Source organism: Alligator mississippiensis, chromosome 2 (genome assembly GCF_030867095.1).
Source record: "Alligator mississippiensis isolate rAllMis1 chromosome 2, rAllMis1, whole genome shotgun sequence".
Lineage (NCBI taxonomy): Eukaryota > Metazoa > Chordata > Crocodylia > Alligatoridae > Alligator > Alligator mississippiensis.
Genome location: NC_081825.1, coordinates 244,027,578 through 244,047,825, shown reverse-complemented (window position 1 = coordinate 244,047,825; position 20,248 = coordinate 244,027,578). Strand labels below are relative to the sequence as shown.

Sequence of the window (20,248 nt, the reverse complement as noted above, 5' to 3'; positions counted from 1 at the left end):
ATGTAGCGGTAAGCTGCCACCAAGTCCCCTCTCAGCCTTCTCTTTTTCAGGCTGAAGAGTCCCAGGTCCCTCAGCCTTTCCTTGTATGGCTTGCCATGCAAGTCTCTGATCATATGGTTAGCCCTTCTCTGGACTCTCTCAAGCTTTACCACATCCTTGTTAAGCTGTGGAGCCCAGAACTGGCTGCAGTACTCAAGCTGCGGTCTCACCAGTGCTGAGAAGAGCAGAGTAGAGCAGGAGAATCACTTCTTTGCAATGGTTTTGCTGGAGATGGATCAATTGATGCATGCCAGCATATTGTTGGTCTTGCTGGCTACAGCATCGCACTGCCAGCTCATGTTCATACTGTGGCCAATTATTACCCCCAGGTCTGTGGTGGCAAGTGATGGGGGATCTTCACTCCTGCTGTCTGATGAAAGACAGCATTTGCACAAGCTTCCATGTCATGATTTTTGCCTGTCAACAGCTAGGGGTGCAGGGCCCCTGAACCCCCCTGCACCTATCTCCTTGACAGCTGGCAGACTTTGTGGCTGCAGCAGGGCCTAGCAACCAGGCCTGCAGTAGTGTCCCCTCCCCGTGCCCCAAGACAGACATGGTTGCACAAGCACCCATGACACGAGTTTTGCCTGTCAGCAGCCAGAGGTGCAGTGCCCCAGAACCCCTGAACCTATCTCCTTGACAGCTGGTAGGCTTCATGGCCTCAGCAGGGGCTAGCATGCCAGCAGTTTTAACCCTGCTGTGGCTTAACACATACACGTGACATGAGCTTTGCTTTCAGGATTTTGGGGTACAGTTTCCCCGAACTCCCTGTACCTATCTCCTTGAAACATGGCAGGCTTTGTGGTCTCAGAAGGGGCTAGCATTCCTGTAGTTTTTACCCTGCTGTGGCTTAATACATACACGAGACATGAGTTTGACTCTCAAGACTTTGGGGTGCAGTTTCTCTGAATCCCCTGCACCTATGTTCTTCAAACCTAGTATGCTCTATGCCCTCAGAGTGGGCTACCATTTTTGCAAGTTTTATCCAAATCTGCCCAGAAATGACAAAGTTATAAACTGTTTCAACCTTCCCTATTATAGCCTAAGGGTGAAACGTCGAAACAGCGTTGAAACAGCAAAACGTTTCAACTTGCCTCATTTTGTTTCCAGGCTGTTTTGACCATATCTGTTTCATTTCAGTTTTGCTACTTTGACCTCAGAACAGGTCTCAACAGTGTTGAAACAAAAGTGGTGGCGAAATTTCGCACAGCCCTACTGCTAGGTTGTTAATTCAGCATGAAGACCTGTTTTCTAATCACTCTCTATCCTTAAATGCTGAGGTCTGCTTTTTTTAAAAAAAAAAAAGAATAAGTCTGTCTTAGTAATGTCTCTGAAGATACATAACAGGTTAGATGTTAGGCAGAATTAGTGTTTTGAAGAAGCTAGTTTGTGAAAGGAATTATGTGGTTAATGAGTGGTGATGTTCCTGTTGCCTAAAAGCAGAGAGCAACTTGATAAAGAAGACATTCTGATTCTCTTGGATCTGAAATTACCATTATCACAGAACTCTTAACAGCACAAACATCTTACACTGCACTGTAGTAATAGCAAATAGCAGCTGAGGCCATATGTAGGCATTCCACTTGTTCCTGTTTCTCAGCACAAAAAGAAAGAGCTGTTCAAAAGATTGCTTGTGGAAGAGAACTGGCTTTTCCTTAAGAAGTTAGATTGGATACCTGCAAGGAAGATTTCCCTCCTCCTAATATAACTTGAATGCCTTTTTACGTTTCTTAGGCATGGAGGACACTCAATATCCAACAGTCCCCTGCTCTTCATGGGAGAGAAAGTGTTGGCTCCTGGATAGCCCACCCAGGAGCAAACGGTCAGGGAGCCCTATGGGTACCCTAAATGGGAACATGATCCCTCTTCCTGCTGATCAACTATCTGGTTACTAGGAGGATTCTTATGAAGGGGGGAACCCTCCAGGTATACATTCCCCCAGCCAGGACAGTGGCCCCCCCTCTGCCTCCAGTCAGCTGACAGGTGGCAGGAGAGACATTCTCCTGCAATGGGAATCCTCCTGGAAGAAGTTCCCACCAGGGCGGAATGTCTCTGCCTCACCCCCGCTGCCCTGTGTCAGCCTGAAGCAATGTGGAGTTGAGGTAGGTTGCCATGCCCTGGCAGCAAGGCTCCCTGAGCCTTGTCACTGCAGCAGAATACCACCCACTTCCCTCACTGCTCCAAGTCAGTCCCAAGGTATGGAAGGAGTGGGAGCTATTCTCCTGCAGCAGGAACCAGGAACAGTTTTCAGCAGCTGCCAACTGCTACTTGACAACCTGCCCCTTCCTAGACAGGGGAGAGCATAGGCTGGAAGTGGAGTTGACCCAGGGAGCAGCCCTCAAGTGCTCCCAGCTGGAGATCTCAATATCCATGGTGATGGAATATGTATATATTCCAGTTCCTGGGCTATTTTTCTCCAAAATTTATCTGAAATTCTTATTGGTAGAAATGAATGACTATATGGGGCCTTTGAAGCAGGCCATCTATGTCTCAAGGCTTGAAAGAGCCCTGGCTTGCCCATACTTAGTAGCAGTAGAATAGTAGCTAACATCTGAAGAATTTTGACTACTTTAAATATTGACTCTGTTCAAAATTAATCAAAAAGTTTATGTTGAATATCATTTCCAAGGTAGAGGTTCCCCATGCATTCTTATTGACTTAGTCCAATGGGCATTTTGCCTGACAAAAATCATATTTGAATTTAATAAATATTTTTTCCTCAAATAAAAAAAGAGAGAAAAAACACTTGCAATTAAACTATTGGTTAGTATGCTAATTAACTGACATACAAATCCTCTGCTTCTATTGCCACATATTCACTGTAGCATTATGGAATTGTTGGCTTTTTTGGTAATGATATCACCTCTGCTACAAACATGGTCACAGATGTATTGATATATTTGTATCAATAATGAGGGTAATAAATCTATTTTAGATCATTTAAATCTATTTAGCCTAAGTAGATATCTGAATTATGAAAAGTAGGATAAAAAGAATATAATTTAGGTTCCAAACCTGATGTAATTTTAATTATGGGAACAGTCAGTAGGTCTAACAGCAATTTTTCTAATTCACATTATGCATCTCTTGATGCTTCCTTTTCTTCAGTGTATACCACATATAGATCAAGTCAATGCAGTGACTCTACTTGATTCCATTGTATTTTTGTTCTGTTTAACTTCTGGAATCTCTTCCTTCTATGTTGAGATTCTACATGACAGTGATTCAGCCACATACTGAAATATATTTGTTGTCTATATGTAGAGAAAATCTGTCAATTTTCTTCTAAAGCAAATGTTAAAAATGTATTAAATACAAATAAAAGAAAATTATTATATATGTAATATTGTTAAGCAAATTATATACTGGCATCTAGTATATTTTATCTGTTTAAACACACAGACCCTATGCCTATTTTTAAAACCATTGAAATATTTGAAAAAATACCAGAATAATACATTGTAGCTACACAGTTTCCATATTGTATTATCTAATGGCAGGAGCCCCTGTATTCTCCTATAACAGATTTTGCTATATGTTCTATCCTTGCTTCTGTTTTGTAACCTGAAACTTAAAAACAAAAATTTCCTCCAAGAGTGGTTGGGAAGGAAACATTTCAGTTTTGAAATGTGCATAATATGTTTTAGTGATGTGTGTTGGCTTTCCAAGGAAGTTTTCCCCAAAATCTTTAAACAGTTGTGTGGCGAAGTGGGGCTTCCCACCTAGCCACAGTGCTAGGTTCCCCACTTGCCTTTAGGCAAGCCACCCACCTGACTCATCTGCCACGCCTTGTTCTTAATGAATTAAGACGTTCAATAAGGCGGGAGGCTGCCCATTCTTGCCCCGATGCCAGGGGGTGCTATCTGCAGCTCCAATCCTCCCCTACACTGTAGCCCAAGCCTCGCAGATGACATCCAGATGTTTATTTCACCAGCCCCACACTGAGCCCCAGAATCCTCCAATTCGAACACCTCTAAGATCCCTCCATTCTGGTAGCATACCTCACCTTCATTCAGGCTACCCTGCTCTCTGAAACTATTTCCCCTCTCAGGTGTGCCTCCCTCCGCCCCCTCCCCCGGACCTTCAGCCATACAGGCCCTGGCCTTGCCTCCAAGGCCAGTTGGAACCCTAGGCCCTCGACTCTGGGCATCTCTCGCAGTGGGCCCCAGCCCTTTTGACCGTTCTGGTCCTGGCCCCAGCATTGACCAGTAGAGGGTATTCTACATCAGGCCTCTGCCACTCTAGTCCCACTCTTGCTCCTGGGGTCTGCCTTCTGGCCCTACTAGCAGGTGATCCCGCTCACTCACACCACGACTGGTGTTCCAGGGTCTCATGAGGACGCTCACTCCATCCCCGCCCCGAGCATCATGTCTTTGTGCTCTCTCTATATAAACATATCAGGCTCTCAGCCCTCTGGTTTTCCTCCCCCTTCACTGGGGTTCCTCATCTCTGCCTCCTCACTGGGGCTCCTCAACGCCCTCCTCACTTGGGGCCATGGGGCTTCCCTCCCTGATGGGCTTGGGGGGCTGTAGCTGTGCCTGGCCCCAACTACCTTTCCTCAAGGTCTTGCACCCCACAGGGCTCATGTGGCCGCAGCCGTGCCTGGCCCCCACTGTTACACAAACCCACCCGAAGGTAAGGGCTAGGGTTAAGGCACCCCTACTTACCTTTCTGGGGTGATCACTGGCCTGGTATTTCCTGGGGTCTCCTGTGCCACTGAGAGTCCCACCAGGCCACCCACTCTTGGCAGGGTGCAGTTTTAGGTCATGCCCAGGAGCAGGAGCCTCCTGGCCATCCCCTACAGCTCCTCCTTTACCTCCAGGACGATACATGGAGCCTTGCAGCCTGGCAATGTTGCTGCCTCCCCTGCCAGCAGTGGACTGCCCTGTTTATGTAGGCAGCCCTGAATCTAAAATGGCTGCCACAATCAGGTACCTGCTGGCTGCTTGGCCTAGGTCTTAAAGTGGCAGGCATCAACAGTGCCCTGCCACACAGCTCCCCCCTTAAAATGGTACCTGGGGGAGGTTTCTTCTGCTCCTCCAAAGCAGGCTCCCCTCAGAGCCTGTGAGAGCCCTCAAGTGACAAGCACCCCCAAAGGTACTCCACCACAAGTTGTAAAAGAGATGTGAATAATTGCCTTTCATTGCCAGGTGCAAACTCTAAAGCAGAGATCCTCACAGTGCAGCTCCTGGACTATTTGTGGTCTGCAAAAGAACATTTTAATGATGGACATCTTTGACAAAACTAGCTGATTATCATAGGATCTTGGAAAAGTAGGGATGGAGGGGACTTCAGGAGGTCATCTAGCGATCCTGCTCAAGGCAGGATTATCCCTGTCTAAACCATTCTAGACAAGTCTTTGTCTAACCTGCTCTTTAAAACTTTGAAAGATGGAGATTCAAAACCTTGTTATGTAGTCTGTTCCAATGCTTAACCACTCTTTTAGTGAGAAAATCTTCCTAATATTCAGCCTAAATTTCCCTTCCTGCAATCTGAAACCATTGCCCCTTACCCTGTCCCATGCAGTGGCAGAAAATAGTCTATCACCATCCTCCATATAACCATTGATGTGTTTGAAGACCTGTTATATAGATTTTGAGTAAAATATAATATCTAACAATATACAGTCCAATACTATATTATGCAGTATACAAAATTAATTTGTTCTTTTTTATTCTGTTATTTATTATATTTATTAAATAATTATTACTTTAAAGAAAACATGTTGTCTGAAAGTAGAATCTGACTGGATTTTATCATGGTGAATTATAAAGTTTTGGAAAATGTACATTTAGCTTCATCTTCTAATATCATTGCTACTTTGACTTTATTCTAAATTAAAAATTATTTAACTTTTGTACTGTGCTAATGCATGTATTATGCTAATGCTTTTTTTTTCAGGAACTGAAGGAAAAACAAGATTCTTCTCATAAACGTGATATAGATGGTATGGGAGTCCCTGAAATAAAGTATGGTGATTCCATTTGCTTTGTCCAGCATGTAGCTAGTGCCTTGTGGCTGACTTATAAAGCACAGGATGCTAAAACAGCACGTTTAGGACCCTTGAAAAGAAAGGTAAACATTAAAAAATTACTTTTATAAGCTAAAATCAGAAAATAATCATGTAAATGTTCCTGTATGTCATCTGGCTACCATTTTATCAATCTGGGGTTGTTTTGCAAAGCATAGATTTAATTGACATGCTTAAGTCAATTTTAAAAAAACTCACCTGCTTAGAATTGCTTGGTTCTAAAAGTAAGTATCTGTGAGAATTAATTTTATATAATTTTAGCTAGCTGCACACACTGGTTTAAAAAAGCACCCAATATTTTCTTCTTTAAAGAAAGTGTGCAACTGGACATTAAGAAAATTGGGGGGGAGGAGGGGGGAGGATTGGTGTTTTGTTGCCGTAAAAACAGTGTTTTTTTGGACAAGTTTTCTGATTGTAGGAACCACAACCGAAGATTTAAGTAATTCATACTGGGTACAGAAAGAAACACCTTTACCTGTTTAAGATCTCAGACATGTAAGAAGGTTTTGAGCATCTTTGGCCCTCATTCAGTTGAGTTGCATGCGCTTATCACCTCCCAGGAGGCTCAGCAACTACCTCGGTGTCAGTTTGAGTGCGCCAAAATAAGATGTAGTCAACATGCAGGATTAAGGCAACTTGATTAGAAAAGAACATGCACAAATGTACAGGGCTAAAAATTTGAAAGCAGCTTTTCTAAACAAATCTAGTGACCTTAATAGATATTTTATCTTAAGGAAGTACATCCCATAGTTCTATTAGTATTTACCTAAGTAAATTTTACAAAGAAAGAAAAAGTGGTTTAGTTTATATTTATATCCAATAAATAATTACAAACTCATCATATATTTTCCTATACGCTTTACAAGAAGCAGTATGTGCTTGTCATATTTATTTATTATATTTATTACAGCAGTAAGCAGTAGAACATATAACTCTTATGAACTGAAAGAACTGTGGCAGACTTTTATTTTAGCAGCATACCTTATCCTTTTTCCTGTTAGTTTTAAGAAGTTTCCATTTATATGTTATTAACTGTTATTTTGGGGGCACAAATAGAAAATGCTAGGTTGGATTGTCTTAAGTTGTTGAAAAAGATAAAGATATGAAAGAAAGAAAGAAGGGAAATAATGCAATAGGGTGATACCGCAAGCCTACAACTCACAAGCCATGCTGTGTATAATTTAGGCAAAGCCAGCGAAGGTGGAGATTTCATAGATTTCATAGACATTAGGGCTGGAAGGGACCATGGAAGATCATCGAGTCCAGCCCCCTGCCCAAAGGGCAGGAAGTCAGCCGGGTTCATAGGATCCCAGCAAGATGAGCATCCAGTTTGCTCTTGAAGGTGTTCAATGTGGGCGCTTGAACCACCTCTGGTGGCAGGCTATTCCACACCTTGGGGGCTCGGACAGTAAAGAAATTCTTCCTTATGTCCAGCCTGAAACGGTCTTGTAGTAGTTTATGACCATTCAACCTAGTCGTCATCCCTTGGGGCGCTCTGGTGAACAAACGTTCCCCCAGATACTGGTGGTCACCCCTGATAAACTTGTAGGTGGCCATCAGATCACCCCTGAGCCTGCGCTTTTCCAGGCTAAAGAGCCCCAGGGCTCTCAGCCTGTCATCGTAGGGTCTGCTTCTCTGACCTCTGAGATGCCATATAACATTTTTTTGTGGTTCTGTCTTAGGGTATCTTTCAAATTCAAGGCAGTGAGGGCCTGCTGAGGTCATGGTAGATCTCAGGTGTGCAGAACATTTGAGAGTAGAAGCCACAGTGGTGAAGTTACAGTCCTTGCCATACACCTGTACCACTGTTCCCTTCATTGACCCCCAGATAATCAGCGTCTAAAAAGAAGTAACAGCCTCATTAACCACTCAAAATACATCTTGGTGATTCCAACAATAACTATTTCCCAAATTTTATAATCATTCAATTTGCCACAGCAATCTATGACTTACTCCTGAACCTTGAAGACCTCTTTTACATTTCTATTAAGTTACATATTTCAGTTTGTATATTTTTTTCTGACTCCAACTTTTACTTATTCTTTATGAGCAATGTCATATAATAAGAGGAATTATACTTTGCTTGTCCAGGACATTTCAGACTGCAGGACTCTGTATCTGCCCACTGTGGTGTCACTGTAACTCTGCCTTCATTTCATGTATTTATTCTTTGAAGCAGCAGCTGGACCCTACTGATCTTTACACAAAGTGGTCTGACTTTCCTAGGTGCTAAATACAACTGCAGAAGCATTTCAGGGTCTGAAAGAGACCATTTTAGATTACATCTAAATATGTTTAGTTTGACCTGATAGATGTGTGGTCACTGTAAGACAGTCAGAAAATCACTGATCTTATTAAACCCACATTTGTGAAAAAAATTTAACCCCCTGAATCTATACAGAGGCAACTTCTGTAACTTGAAGTTCCAAAGTTGTCTCTATCCTCTCTTTCTTTTTCTATCTATGAGGACTTTTGACCATGTTTAATTTTCCCTGAGCCTGAGGAAGGGCATCTGTGCTGGAAAGCTTGCAGAAAAAGATAATTTCTTTGTGATTTTTTAGTTGGTCTAATAAAAAGTACCATCTCTGAACCAAGAGTGCTAGAGTTTTTGCATTTCTTTTTATCCAAGACCAACACGGCTACCAAATACATCACTCTCCTCTCCCTCTCTTCACTCCGTCTTTAAGCAAGGGAAGAAACTATAACAATTCTGGCCAACCTGTGTTGTTTAAATCACCATGAGTATGTTAGAACCCTCCTGTAACTCCATGAAGTTTATTAGGTTCAAATCAAAACTGAATTAGTTTTTGTAGGGTTTGTTGGTTTATTTATTTGTGAGCAAATATAAATCAGGAATTCTGTTGCCATGTTACATCACTTCATGAAGCAGTTCTAAGGAAGTTTATAAAGGTTTGTAAGAAAGTATGTATAATGGTGTCAGAGCAATTTTCTTGAAGGTAAAATTATTCTTCTAGCTGAAGACTACATTAAGAGGGTTTTTTTGTTTGTTTTTCTGTTTTGTTTTTTATCTTTTATGATTCCATGTACTATAAAGTATCTCAAGTATGTAGTAAAGAAATAAGAATCAAGAATATCCTGCTACCCCTTAAAATACAGAATCATATATCAATATTAGATCTGGTAAAATAAAGTGCAGTCTCTGTGCTGAGATTTTCTTTTTTAATTTCCAGCACTTTTGCAAGATCTGACTCTTGACTTTTTAATCTAAGATAACAATGTGTTATTAAGAATTTTCTTTAGCCTGAGACCCATGAGGATTTATATTTTCAAAGTACATTTTATTCAGAGAAATGACTTTGGATTCAAAGTATTTAATCTGCATCTTTCCAAAAATATTTTTAGACCTTATAATGGTAGATTGTACCATTGGAACATATCATTTGAATAAGAACAAGAAAGGCTGTTCTTGAGGGACCAGAAATCTGGGGCTTGTGCCAAAGAAACTAAAATAACATTGTATCACTCTTTTTGCAAAGTATGCAGTACCTGAATGCAATATTATCCAGAAAATACTGGCAAGTATTCAGTGAAATTATGGTTTGAGGTACAGGTGACTGAATGTGGCAGAGCACAGGTTGTGTCTGCCACTTTAAGGGGTCTGAGCAGGCAGCAAGCAGCCTGCAGGTGGGAGCAGGCCCAATCAGATGGTCAACTGTTAGGCGGGAGGCCACCCGATTGGTGGAGAGACTGGGAGCCTGAGTATAAGCTTAGGCCTCAAGAGCAGAGCTGTCAGTTGCTGCAGGGGGCCAAAGGAACAACATCACCCAGCCAGAGATCTGCTGCTCCCAGATCAACTTGGAGCTTCAGGGTAGGAACTTATGGGGATGGAGGAGGTTCCTGGTCCTGGGGAATGACCTAAAACTACACCCTGCTGGAGTTGGATGGTGTGGTTGGGCTGCCTGTGGCAGGGGAGTAGTAGATACGCTGGAGGGTAGGGCTAGGATTCAGAGCTACCTGGACAAATTGGAGGATAGGGCCAAAAGAAATCTCATGAGGTTCAATAAGGACAAGTACAAAGTCCTGTACTTAAGACAGAACAGTCCCATGCACCAGTACAGGCTGGGGGCTGACTGGCTGGGCAACAGCTCTGCAGAAAAGGACCTGGAGGTTACAGTGGATAATATCCTGAATATGAGCCAGCAGTGTGCCTTTGTTGCTAAGAAGGCTAATGGCATACTGGGCTGCATTGGTAGGTGTGTTGCCAGTAAGTCAAAAGAAGTGCTTATGGCCTTCTATTCAACACTAGTGAGGCCACATCTGGAGTACTGGGTCCAGTTTTGGGTACCCCAATACAGAAAGATGTGGACAAATTGGAGAGAATCCATCAGAGGGCAATAAAAATGGTTAGGGGGCTGGGGCAGATGACTTCTGAGGAGAGCCTGAGGGGACTTGGCTTATTTAGTCTAGAGAAGACTGAGGCAGGATTCAATAGCAACCTTCAACTATCTGAAGGGGGAGTCAAAAGAGGATGGAGCTAGATTGTTCTCAGTTGTGGCAGATGACAGAACAAGGAGCAATGGTCTCAAGTTGCCACAAGGGAAGTTTGGTTAGATATTGGGAAGAATTTTCTCTCTAGAAGGGTAGTAAAACACTGGAAGAAGGTTACCCAGAGAGGTGGTGGAATCTCCATCCTTGGATGATTCTAAGACCTGGCTAGACAAAGCTGTGGCTGGGATGATCTAGTTGAAGATGGTTCTGCTTTGAGCAGGGGGTTGGACTAGAGACCTCCTGAGATCCTTTCCAACCCTAACTTTCTATGATTCTAGCACAGTAAATAACATAGGAAATGGTGAAAAATATAGTTCCAATTGAATCTGTGCTGTTACACTGGGAAGGCATACTTAAGAGGTAAAACTCACTGAAACATCAAAATTGCATCTTGAAGCTCCTAAAAACACAGGAATCCTGTAGTTCAGGGGTGGGCAATTTATTTTGGCTGGAAGCCTGCTTAATGAGTTTTGGTAAGCTGTTGAGGGCCGCAACAGTAACCCCATCCCTTGACAGGTGCCCTGCCCCCTGATTGCCATCTTGGTAACAGAAGTCTCATCCCCTACCACCAACCTTTGCCATTAGAAGTCCCTTCCCTTGCCCCTGAAAATATTCCTTTTAGATCCTGGAATCAGAAGAAAAAGAAATCATATACTACAAGTCAAACATCTACTATAATGTATTTTAATTTTATTTCAAAAATATTTTTGTCCTGTTTTATGTGTGTTTGCATAATCTACATAGAAGTGATTCCAAAGTAGCTCAAAATAAAGTCTTACTCTTGTACATTGTGTGTGATAGGTATGTGTAGAGGAGTGTGTGGGGTTTGGTTGGGGGGGGTGAGTGTGTATATGCTGGGGTGTGAGGTGTGTTTGTGGGAGAGGTTGTATGTGTAGGGTTTGTAAAGGGGTGTGGCTGTGAGGGAGTGTGGGGGATACTGTGGGTATATGTATATATGGGAGGGTTATGGGAGAGGTGTGGGTGTGACGGAGGCTGGGGGGGCATGGGACCCCCCCCCCCACAAGCCAACCCCACGGTGTGCAGCCCCTGTAACTGCTGGCAGCAGCAGCAGTAAGTGGTGGACCCTCAGGGTGCACATGATCCGTGCAGGAACAGCCGTGGGGGGGGGTGCATGGCACCAAACAGTTCTGGGAGCTGCATGTGGCAGCAAGGAGCAGAGCTAGGCTGGCCCGTCTCTATTGTGTGGGCCTTACATGTAGCTCCCAGGACTTACAAGCCCCGTGTGATGGAGCCAGTGGCCTTCCTGGCTCCCCGCTGCCAGATGCAGCTCGCAGGGCTACCTGCCACTTCCAGCAGAGTCCTGTGAGCTGCACATGGCAGCAGGGGTCAGGGAAGGCATCTAGCTGCATCATGCGGTGCTTCGCCCCATGGCATGTGAATTCTGGGAGCTGCACATGAGCCCTACATGATAGAGGCAGGCCAGCCTGACTCCACTCCTTGCCACCACATGCACCTGCTGGAACTGGCTGGAGCTGGCTGCGCCTGCACAGGCCACAAACATCCTGAGGTCCTGTTGTCTGCTGCTGCTGCCAGGAGTGGGACCTGTGTGCCAATGTGGGGGTGGGGGGGAACGTCCCAAGACCACCCACCCTCCTTCACACCCCACAGACCCCGCAAACTCCCACACCTTGGCCACCTGAGTTCTGCACTCCTGCCGCCCCGCTGGGCACAGGCCCCAGCCTCCATGCTTCCGCCAGCCCTAGCCCTATGCTCCACATTCCTGCCCAGCTGCAGCTTCCCTACCTGGTGTCTGGAGTGAGCACTGCAGCAAGGACACAAGAAGGAGCTGCTGGAGGCTGGGGAAGCCAAGCAGGTCCCCTGGCAGCTGCAGCAGTGGCAGCAGCAGCCCAGCCAAGAAGCTATGCATACTGAACGGGCTAGCACCAGGGCCCTCTTGCAGAGGAGGGTGGGAGCAAAGTGTGTGATCTGGGCAGAGTACAATTAATTGGTGGGTACCTGTGGGCCAGATGAATCACCTGGTGGGCCAGATCTATCCTGCACCCCATATTTTGCCCATCCCTGCTGTAGTTTAATATTCTTAAAATAGTGAATTCTGTCCTCCTGTTCCAATGAGGTTGAGCCTATAAAGGATGTCATTTTTGTTTTCATTTAGAAATAGGTTTACACTACTCTCTTTAAAAAGCTTAAAGAAGCTCAAAAGTTTACTTACATCTCATCACCATGTCTAAAAGGTCTGGCAAGAAAATCTGAATAATTTTTATAATTCATTCATGTGAATGCAAAAATCGTGGTACTAAATATGCTCAAATAAAGTGGATTTCGGCTCTTAAATAGGTAATATAGAAACCTCTGAATTAGGGAACTGAGGTATACAACATTGAAACAAGCTGAAAAGTATTAAAATTATGGTTTTTGTCATATACAGTTTAGTCTAATTTATAGACTTAATATTTTCAACTTTACAGTTTTTCTCTTTTCTTTATTTTCACTTTCAATAGGTTATATTACACCAAGAAGGCCACATGGATGATGGTCTAACATTACAAAGGTGTCAACATGAAGAATCCCAGGCTGCTCGAATCATTCGCAATACTACAAGTTTATTCAACCAATTTATAAGGTAGATGAAACCATCTTATCCATAGTCTATGCTATTGTGTTCAAATATACTGAACTGATTTAATGCATTTATTTCTAGATTTTATTTCTAGATTTCTAGATTTGTAATTAGGTTCAGGTCCAAACTTCACCATTCAGGACTGCCTCTACAATGGGCCAAACCTGAACAATGAATCCAGATGCTCATAGCCTGCAGAAAGCTTACATTTGGATTCAACTCCAGATCCCTTCATTCACTTGGTCCCATCTTTTCTTGGCATGTTTGTCTCAGAAACTTTTTGAAAAAAAAACCTTACATTACTTTTGGTTATCTTAAAAAAATAAGATTTTTCTGATTAGCATCTGCTCTAAATAGGTTCTTTCCTGCTGCACCAGGCATTTCCCCCTACCAACTGCCCCAATATCAAAGCCCTAGGAGAATGGGAAAGCTTTACTACAATTCTAGAAATTAATCAGTTCCACACTGTAGAGACAAATGAGTTCCAAAGGTGACATTTTGTAGTGATCACCAGGTTCAATAAACACAGGCCTACAATAAATGTGAAAAACTAACAACAATTAACTTCCTTGTGGAACAAGCTCTGCAGTCCCTTGGTCTTGCAAACTAATTAACCACATAACTGAGGGACCACCTCTGAGTTCCAAACTTCTGAGTCTTCTAAGTAAGGGAATATCTCTACATCATAACTTCTGTCACTACAGCTTTCTCCACCAAGAATGCCTTCCTTCTAGCCCTCAGCTGTTTATATTTAGGGGCTCTTAGCAGTGCTTTATCTTAGCTCATCACAGTTATATGCAGCAAGGGAATGGTTCCCTTAAGTAAAATTCAGAACTCAAGATGCTTGTAGCTTTGAAGAATTCAAATCAATTCCTTAAATTCTACCCTAAAGCCAACTGAACCCTGTTACAGAGTGTGAAGAATAAGTGATAAGTGTTCCCAGTGGCCAGTCACTCTCAGTGAATGTTTGGCTGCATTCTGTGCCATTGAAAGCTTCAGAATGGTCTTCAGAAGTCTCTACTCTCTATCTCATTCCATCAAGAAAGGGATGTATAGGTATACATCCAAGCCGGTATAGGTAACTGACAAAGCCTAGGCATATCCGAAGCTTAATAGAGTTCTCTCTGATATAATTATACTATCTCTTTTGTGCTCTCATCTCACACACACCTTGAACTCAGCATTGATCAGCTTGTTCTTACTTAGATTCTGGTTTTGTCTGAATGCTAGAAAAAGAGAAGTGCCTGCTCAGTAGATAAGCGATTCTTGGAATGAACAACTGTCAAATTTAGCCAGAGAAGATGTCACATTTGTTACACCTTGTCCCTAGTTAGATATCCTTGAAATAACCATTCAAGTCTGTATTTAAACAACCATGTCTACAAACTAGAATATTTTTTATGAATAGGAAAAAAATTGGCTCACATTTACTGTATTAATGCAAAGGACTATTCAGTTTCAATTTTAAACTCTCTTGGATCAGATTGAGAAGGACTATATACTGCCAAAAAAAATCTAATCAGTCTGTGTAGCCAGTTGGTTTACTAAAATTTACAATATGGTTCAGAATCTTTTCTGCTACTTGCCAGGCTAGATTAGCCCAATAAAGACTGAGACTTTAAATGGAAATAGTTCTGCACTGGCTGTTTTGATTATAGTTTTGGAGTTTGTGTACTGAAATAAAGATGTATACAGAGAGTGCTTCCTACAGACAATGTTGATTTTTACCCTTTTGAAAATAGCAGTGGCTACACAATTTAAAAATGAGTGGTAATTGGAAACATTTTCTATATTGGGGCATATGTTTGGGCAAGAGAATCCAATATGCTGTCCTGTTTTTATCTTTTAAGTAAATTGATTATGACAATTCTTGCATTACCACACCAATGGGATAACATTTTTAATAATCAGCAGGGCATATATCTTCAATTAACTAGGACAGTGTTTCCCTATGCTGACCCCAGAGGTGTAGCTAGTGCCTTGAATACCCATGGTTCTGTACTGCAGGATAGTGCAGACCACCGGAGAGGGGTACAGTCTTGCCTGTCCCTGGTCTCTGCAATAAAGTGGCAGCTGCTCTGGTCTGGCTGCTGCTGCTGGAGAGCAAGCTTACTGCATACCAACTGCAACATCCCTTTGGAGCAGGCTCTCTGGGAGCTGCCCTGTGTGCCTGATTCACTCTCCTGCTTCAATCAGATATGCTCTGGGAACAGGGCTGCCTGGGGGGGGGAAGCACCTTTCCGCTCAACTCCCTGCCCCCCTCCCAGATACACTACTGGTTGAGAAGTTTCAGCTGCCTGCCTCCTACGGCTAGATAGCATGGGGCTATTCCTGCAGTGGCAAAGATTCCTAGAATGTGGGAGGCAAGTTGGGTGCCCCCCTCTCAGATGGCACCTAGGACTGGTGTCCTGCTTCCCCCCTTAGATACAGTATTGGCTAACTCATTTGCTATCGTATATCAAGGTGATTTCTAGCATTAAAGGAGAGTTCAATCTCTCTTCATTTCTAATGACTGAGAACAACATTCAAGAGAGAAAAATAAAACCAAGACTTTTAGGATGCACGTCTAACAAATCTGGTTGAAGAGTGAGGGGGCTAACAAAAAAGGAAATAAATAATGATGCCCTAGGAAAGTTCTCCAAAAGGGGCTTAGCACTAATTGCCATCCCTAGTACCAATGAAAAAGGCAGCTCAAAATTATCATAAAGATTTGTCTTAGACATTTATTTTGAAATTGCATTGCTGTAATGAATGTTTTAATATTGCACAATCACAATGCACTGTAACTTCAGGGCTTTATCCTATTCTGGAGATGAACATCATTTCCTTGGTACCATTGTCCTCAGTACTATACTAGTCAATGCATTTTGGTAATACTTATAGTCTGATACTCTAGAACTGGGGTTGACAGGCATGGTACTCATAATACTTGTAGACCTTACAGTCTCTCTGGAACCTGAATCTCCATAGCTGTATGTCCTTTCTTTGTTGCTGCTCCAGGATTCTTACAGCACAAGTTACCAGAGATGAAAATACATTTCTGTTCAATTTTGATAGCATCTGTGACTACCTTTCCTCTAGTTTGATCCTTCTTCACTTCAGAAATCTTCTCCTCTATTAACAGACTCTCATTAATCTATATGGCAGTAGAATTCCTTTGTCTAGACTAATTCTTGGAAATGGCCTCGGAAACAGTTCTTCAGCTATTTAGGACAAGTCTTGCATATGCATCTTTTTGGTACCATATACCTTTCCACACGCTGTGCAGAGCTACACCTCTAGGTCTGCTAAGCCTTTTTTCCATATGCCACTTATATGGTCATTTTGAGGTTCAGGGTAAAGTCACTCCCTCCTAATCCCATACAGATCCTGCATGGAAGCCTAAATCCAGCACGGACAAATGCAGTATCCTGCACTTAAAATAGAATAATTGTATGCATAAGTACAGATAGGGAATGACTGGCTAGGCTGCAGTATTACAGAGAAGTACCTGGGTTTTCAGTGGATCATAAGCTGCATATGAACCAACAGTCTGCTCTTGTTGCAAAAAAAAATGCTAGCAGCTTACTGGGTTTAATTAACAAGAATGTAACTGCAAATCAAGGGAAGTGATTCTTCTACTCCGTTTGTTTGGCACCAGTGAGGCCTCCTCTGGAGTATTGTGTCTAGTTTTGGACCCTACACTTCAAAAAATGTGGAAAGATTACAAAAAGTCCAGTGGAAAGCAAGAAAACTTACAAGGAGCCTGAGAAACATGATTTATGTGAAGAGGCTGACAAAACTAGGGTTAATTAGTTTGGAGACGAGAAAAGGGAAGGGGGGAGGATTGTATAACTGTCTTCAAATACCCAAAAGGCAATTACAAAGATAATGGAAATAGTCAATTTTGTGTGGCCACTGGGGGTATGACTAGAAACAATGGCCTTAAACTACAGCAGAGGAAATTTAGGTTCGAGATCAGGAAAAAAACTTTTGGACTCCAAAGGTGGCTAAGCACTGTAATTGGCTACCAAGAGAAGTTGTGGCATTTCGATCCCTGAAAATTTTCTTGATTAGGTTGGAGAAATACTTGTCCGGGACAGTTTTGTCAGAGGTGACCCTGCCTTGATCGGGGACTGGACAGATGAACTCATGAGCTGCTTTTTAGTCCTTCCTTCCTATGATCACATGGTAGGAGCTTCTGAAAACATGGGAGCAAGGATGAACATGAGGGGGGTGACCTTGTGGAGGAGTCTGCGGATCAGCCTGTTCCTCTAGTCCAGTGGTTCTCAAACTTTTTTTTTTTCCCCAGACCACTTGAAAATTGCTGAGGGTCTCGGCGGACTACTTAAACTTTTTTTTATTCCACAAATCAAAGCACACAACTCATATTTTAATATCGGTAGTCTTACCTTACAAGTATAGATATTCTTGATTGCTCCACAACCTTTCTGCGAACCAACTGAATGGAGCTTACAGACCAGTGGTGATCCACGGGCCATAGTTTGAGAACCTCTGCTCTAGTCTAACTCCACCCTCATGTGTTGAGCTCATCCAGGACATCCATAGTAGATAATTCCAAGGTCCTCTGGAACAAACTTCAAAAGAATGGTGAATGTCATAAGAGGTCATCTAGGAGAGGTACCATAAATTGTTTGATATTTTGCTCTTAATATTCCAAGGTTACCTAACCATGGGTAATAAAAAAAAAAAAAAAAAAAAAAGTATTTGCTATTTATTATTAAAGAAATAAAGCATAAAAATAAGGTATTTACAAGCCTGCTAAGAATGTGAGCCAGTATCTCTTTTGACTACATCTAAAAAAGCAGATAGCAAAGAGGAGAAAGTAATGCAGATTTGAATCATCGTCCAGATAAAGGTCTGTGTCAGGCTCAGATCACTAACAGCAAAGGATTCCTTGATCTTTTAAAACAAACTCACTTCCACAAGAAGAGAAACTGTTCCTCTACCATAAAAGTACACTCTTTCTTGGGACACAGATTGCAGGTTTAAATTGCAGGTTTGATGCTGCAACTGAATCTTTGGCTACAGTAGCAGATCATCTAAGGAGGCAAGATCTTTAGACAGAACCCTACCTAGATGATTGACTGATTTATTATTAGTCACCACAGCAATTTATCAGCAATGTTTGGATTAGAACTGTTCTACTTTCAAGGTGTCTGCTGAATAGATGCATCATGGATTTACTTGTAGATAAGTAACTGACAGGGTATTCTATCTCACCTGCCACACCCTTCAAAAATCCTGATAATGGATATACACAAGATGGGCTAGCATAATGACTTGGATTGTCTGCAGATTCAAGATACTGTATTACTTGATTCCAGGATGAAGTTCCCCTTCCCTATTTAACATGGGGGGAGGGAAAAGCCCCTCATCTTGGAATTGAGTACGAGGCAGTTCAGGACGGGGAGGGGGCAGGCAGCTGCTGTGGCTTTGGCTCTGGCTCTGACTCCAGCCCCAGCCCTGACCCTGGGTCAGGGCCACAGTTAAAACTGCTGCCTGCTTCCTCCTACCCACCCCCACCCCAACACTGTCACTGTATTTACTGCCTCTTCCCCAACTCCTGCAGCCTCATGCCCCACCTCTTCCTCCCTCTTTCCCTTACTACAAATTCACCCCCCACCACTTGCCCCATCTCCTCCCAAACCTGCAGCCCATATTGCCCCCTGTACCTCTCCCCCCACACCTTTGCTGCAGCACTGGCAGGCTCTGCCCCCACTTGCACAGCCCCAGCACAGTCTTATAGCAAGACAAGACTATAGATGATCAAGTTATCTTCTTATTTTTCAAGAACAGAATTTTTTTGCATATTATCTAGGCTTTCCAGGGATTTGGTAGCAAGTGTAAGAGAGAGGCTGTTTCTTCTCCAAGAGTCTAAATGCTCTACTCCATTAAAAAAAAAATCTTTCTCTTTCCTTTCAATTTGGGTCAACTTCTCTGAGGTTCCAGTAGACATATGCCACTTATTTCAGAAAACTTACTTCCAACACTTCTAGATCAGCTACTAGAGTTCAGTGCAAATAGTTATCACCCACCCACTACTTCATTATCACAGATTTTTGATCAGAGCTGCTTCTACTCCTGTCTTGTGAGGCAACAGCTAACCCATCACATACAATAGGGTCCATGTGGACAAAGAAGGAGAGGATCTTTAAAGAAGGAGAAGTTACTTACCTTACCAGTACTTGCAGTTCTTCACAATGCTTTTGTCTACAGGGATCCAACAACCTCTCTTCCTCACTGCTGTAGAGTACTTTCATAGATTACTGTATTAGTGAAGGAACCAAATGACACTTAGGGCTGTTCCATCGTTTATACCTTCATTGTAGGAGTATTATGGGTATACAGAATACATACCCAGTCTCAGTAAATCCTACTAGCTAAAAGTCTTGTGGTCACATGCCTGGCAAACATGTACCTACAACGGGACAAAAGCATCTTAGAAAACTCCAGTGTGTGTAAAATAATTAATGTCTCTTTTTCTTAATCTTGCTGCTTTCCCTCATCATCTTGTTCACTCATTTTGCATCTTCTCCATTTCACGTTTTGTTCCTTTCCATTTTGTTACATGGGTATAGGTGCTAAAATACAATGATCCAGCTCCAGGAAGGCAATCAGCAGTTGCTTGAACCAGAGGCAATTCAAACTAATTGCTGCCTACTGTTATGCTAAGAGCATAGTCAGCAAATGTTTCATATAAATAACAGGAGCTGCTTTAGATAGCAAAGGCAAATAGGTTGTTTTTTTAATATTGTAACTTAAGCTTTATGAGTAATGAGTAATATGATCAGTCTTATTTTTTTTTTCTTAGTGGAAACAACAGGATATCAGCACCCATCGCCCTGCCTATTGAGGAGATGCTCCAGACTCTGCAAGACCTGATTACTTATTTCCAGCCTCCAGAAGAAGAATTAGAACATGAAGATAAACAAAATAAACTTCGTTCGCTGAAAAACAGACAAAATCTGTTCAAGGAAGAGGTTAGGGAGAATTATTAGATTATGTTTTATTTTTGTATATTCCATTCCAGCATTAAGTAGAGTTAAATGTTTCCTCTTTCGGAGTAT

At 42.5% G+C, this 20,248-nt stretch overlaps 1 protein-coding gene across 1 annotated transcript in view; it reads left to right on the top strand.

Annotated features, from left to right (window-relative positions):
• RYR3 (ryanodine receptor 3) overlaps window positions 1-20,248 on the top strand; it is a 557,273-nt gene that overhangs the window by 200,031 nt on the left and 336,994 nt on the right. Inside the window, exons 11-13 of the mRNA XM_059723007.1 lie at window positions 5,941-6,114; window positions 13,060-13,181; window positions 19,993-20,161. Of these exons, the coding sequence (XP_059578990.1) occupies window positions 5,941-6,114; window positions 13,060-13,181; window positions 19,993-20,161 (465 nt within the window). The remainder of the gene's footprint in view (window positions 1-5,940; window positions 6,115-13,059; window positions 13,182-19,992; window positions 20,162-20,248) is intronic.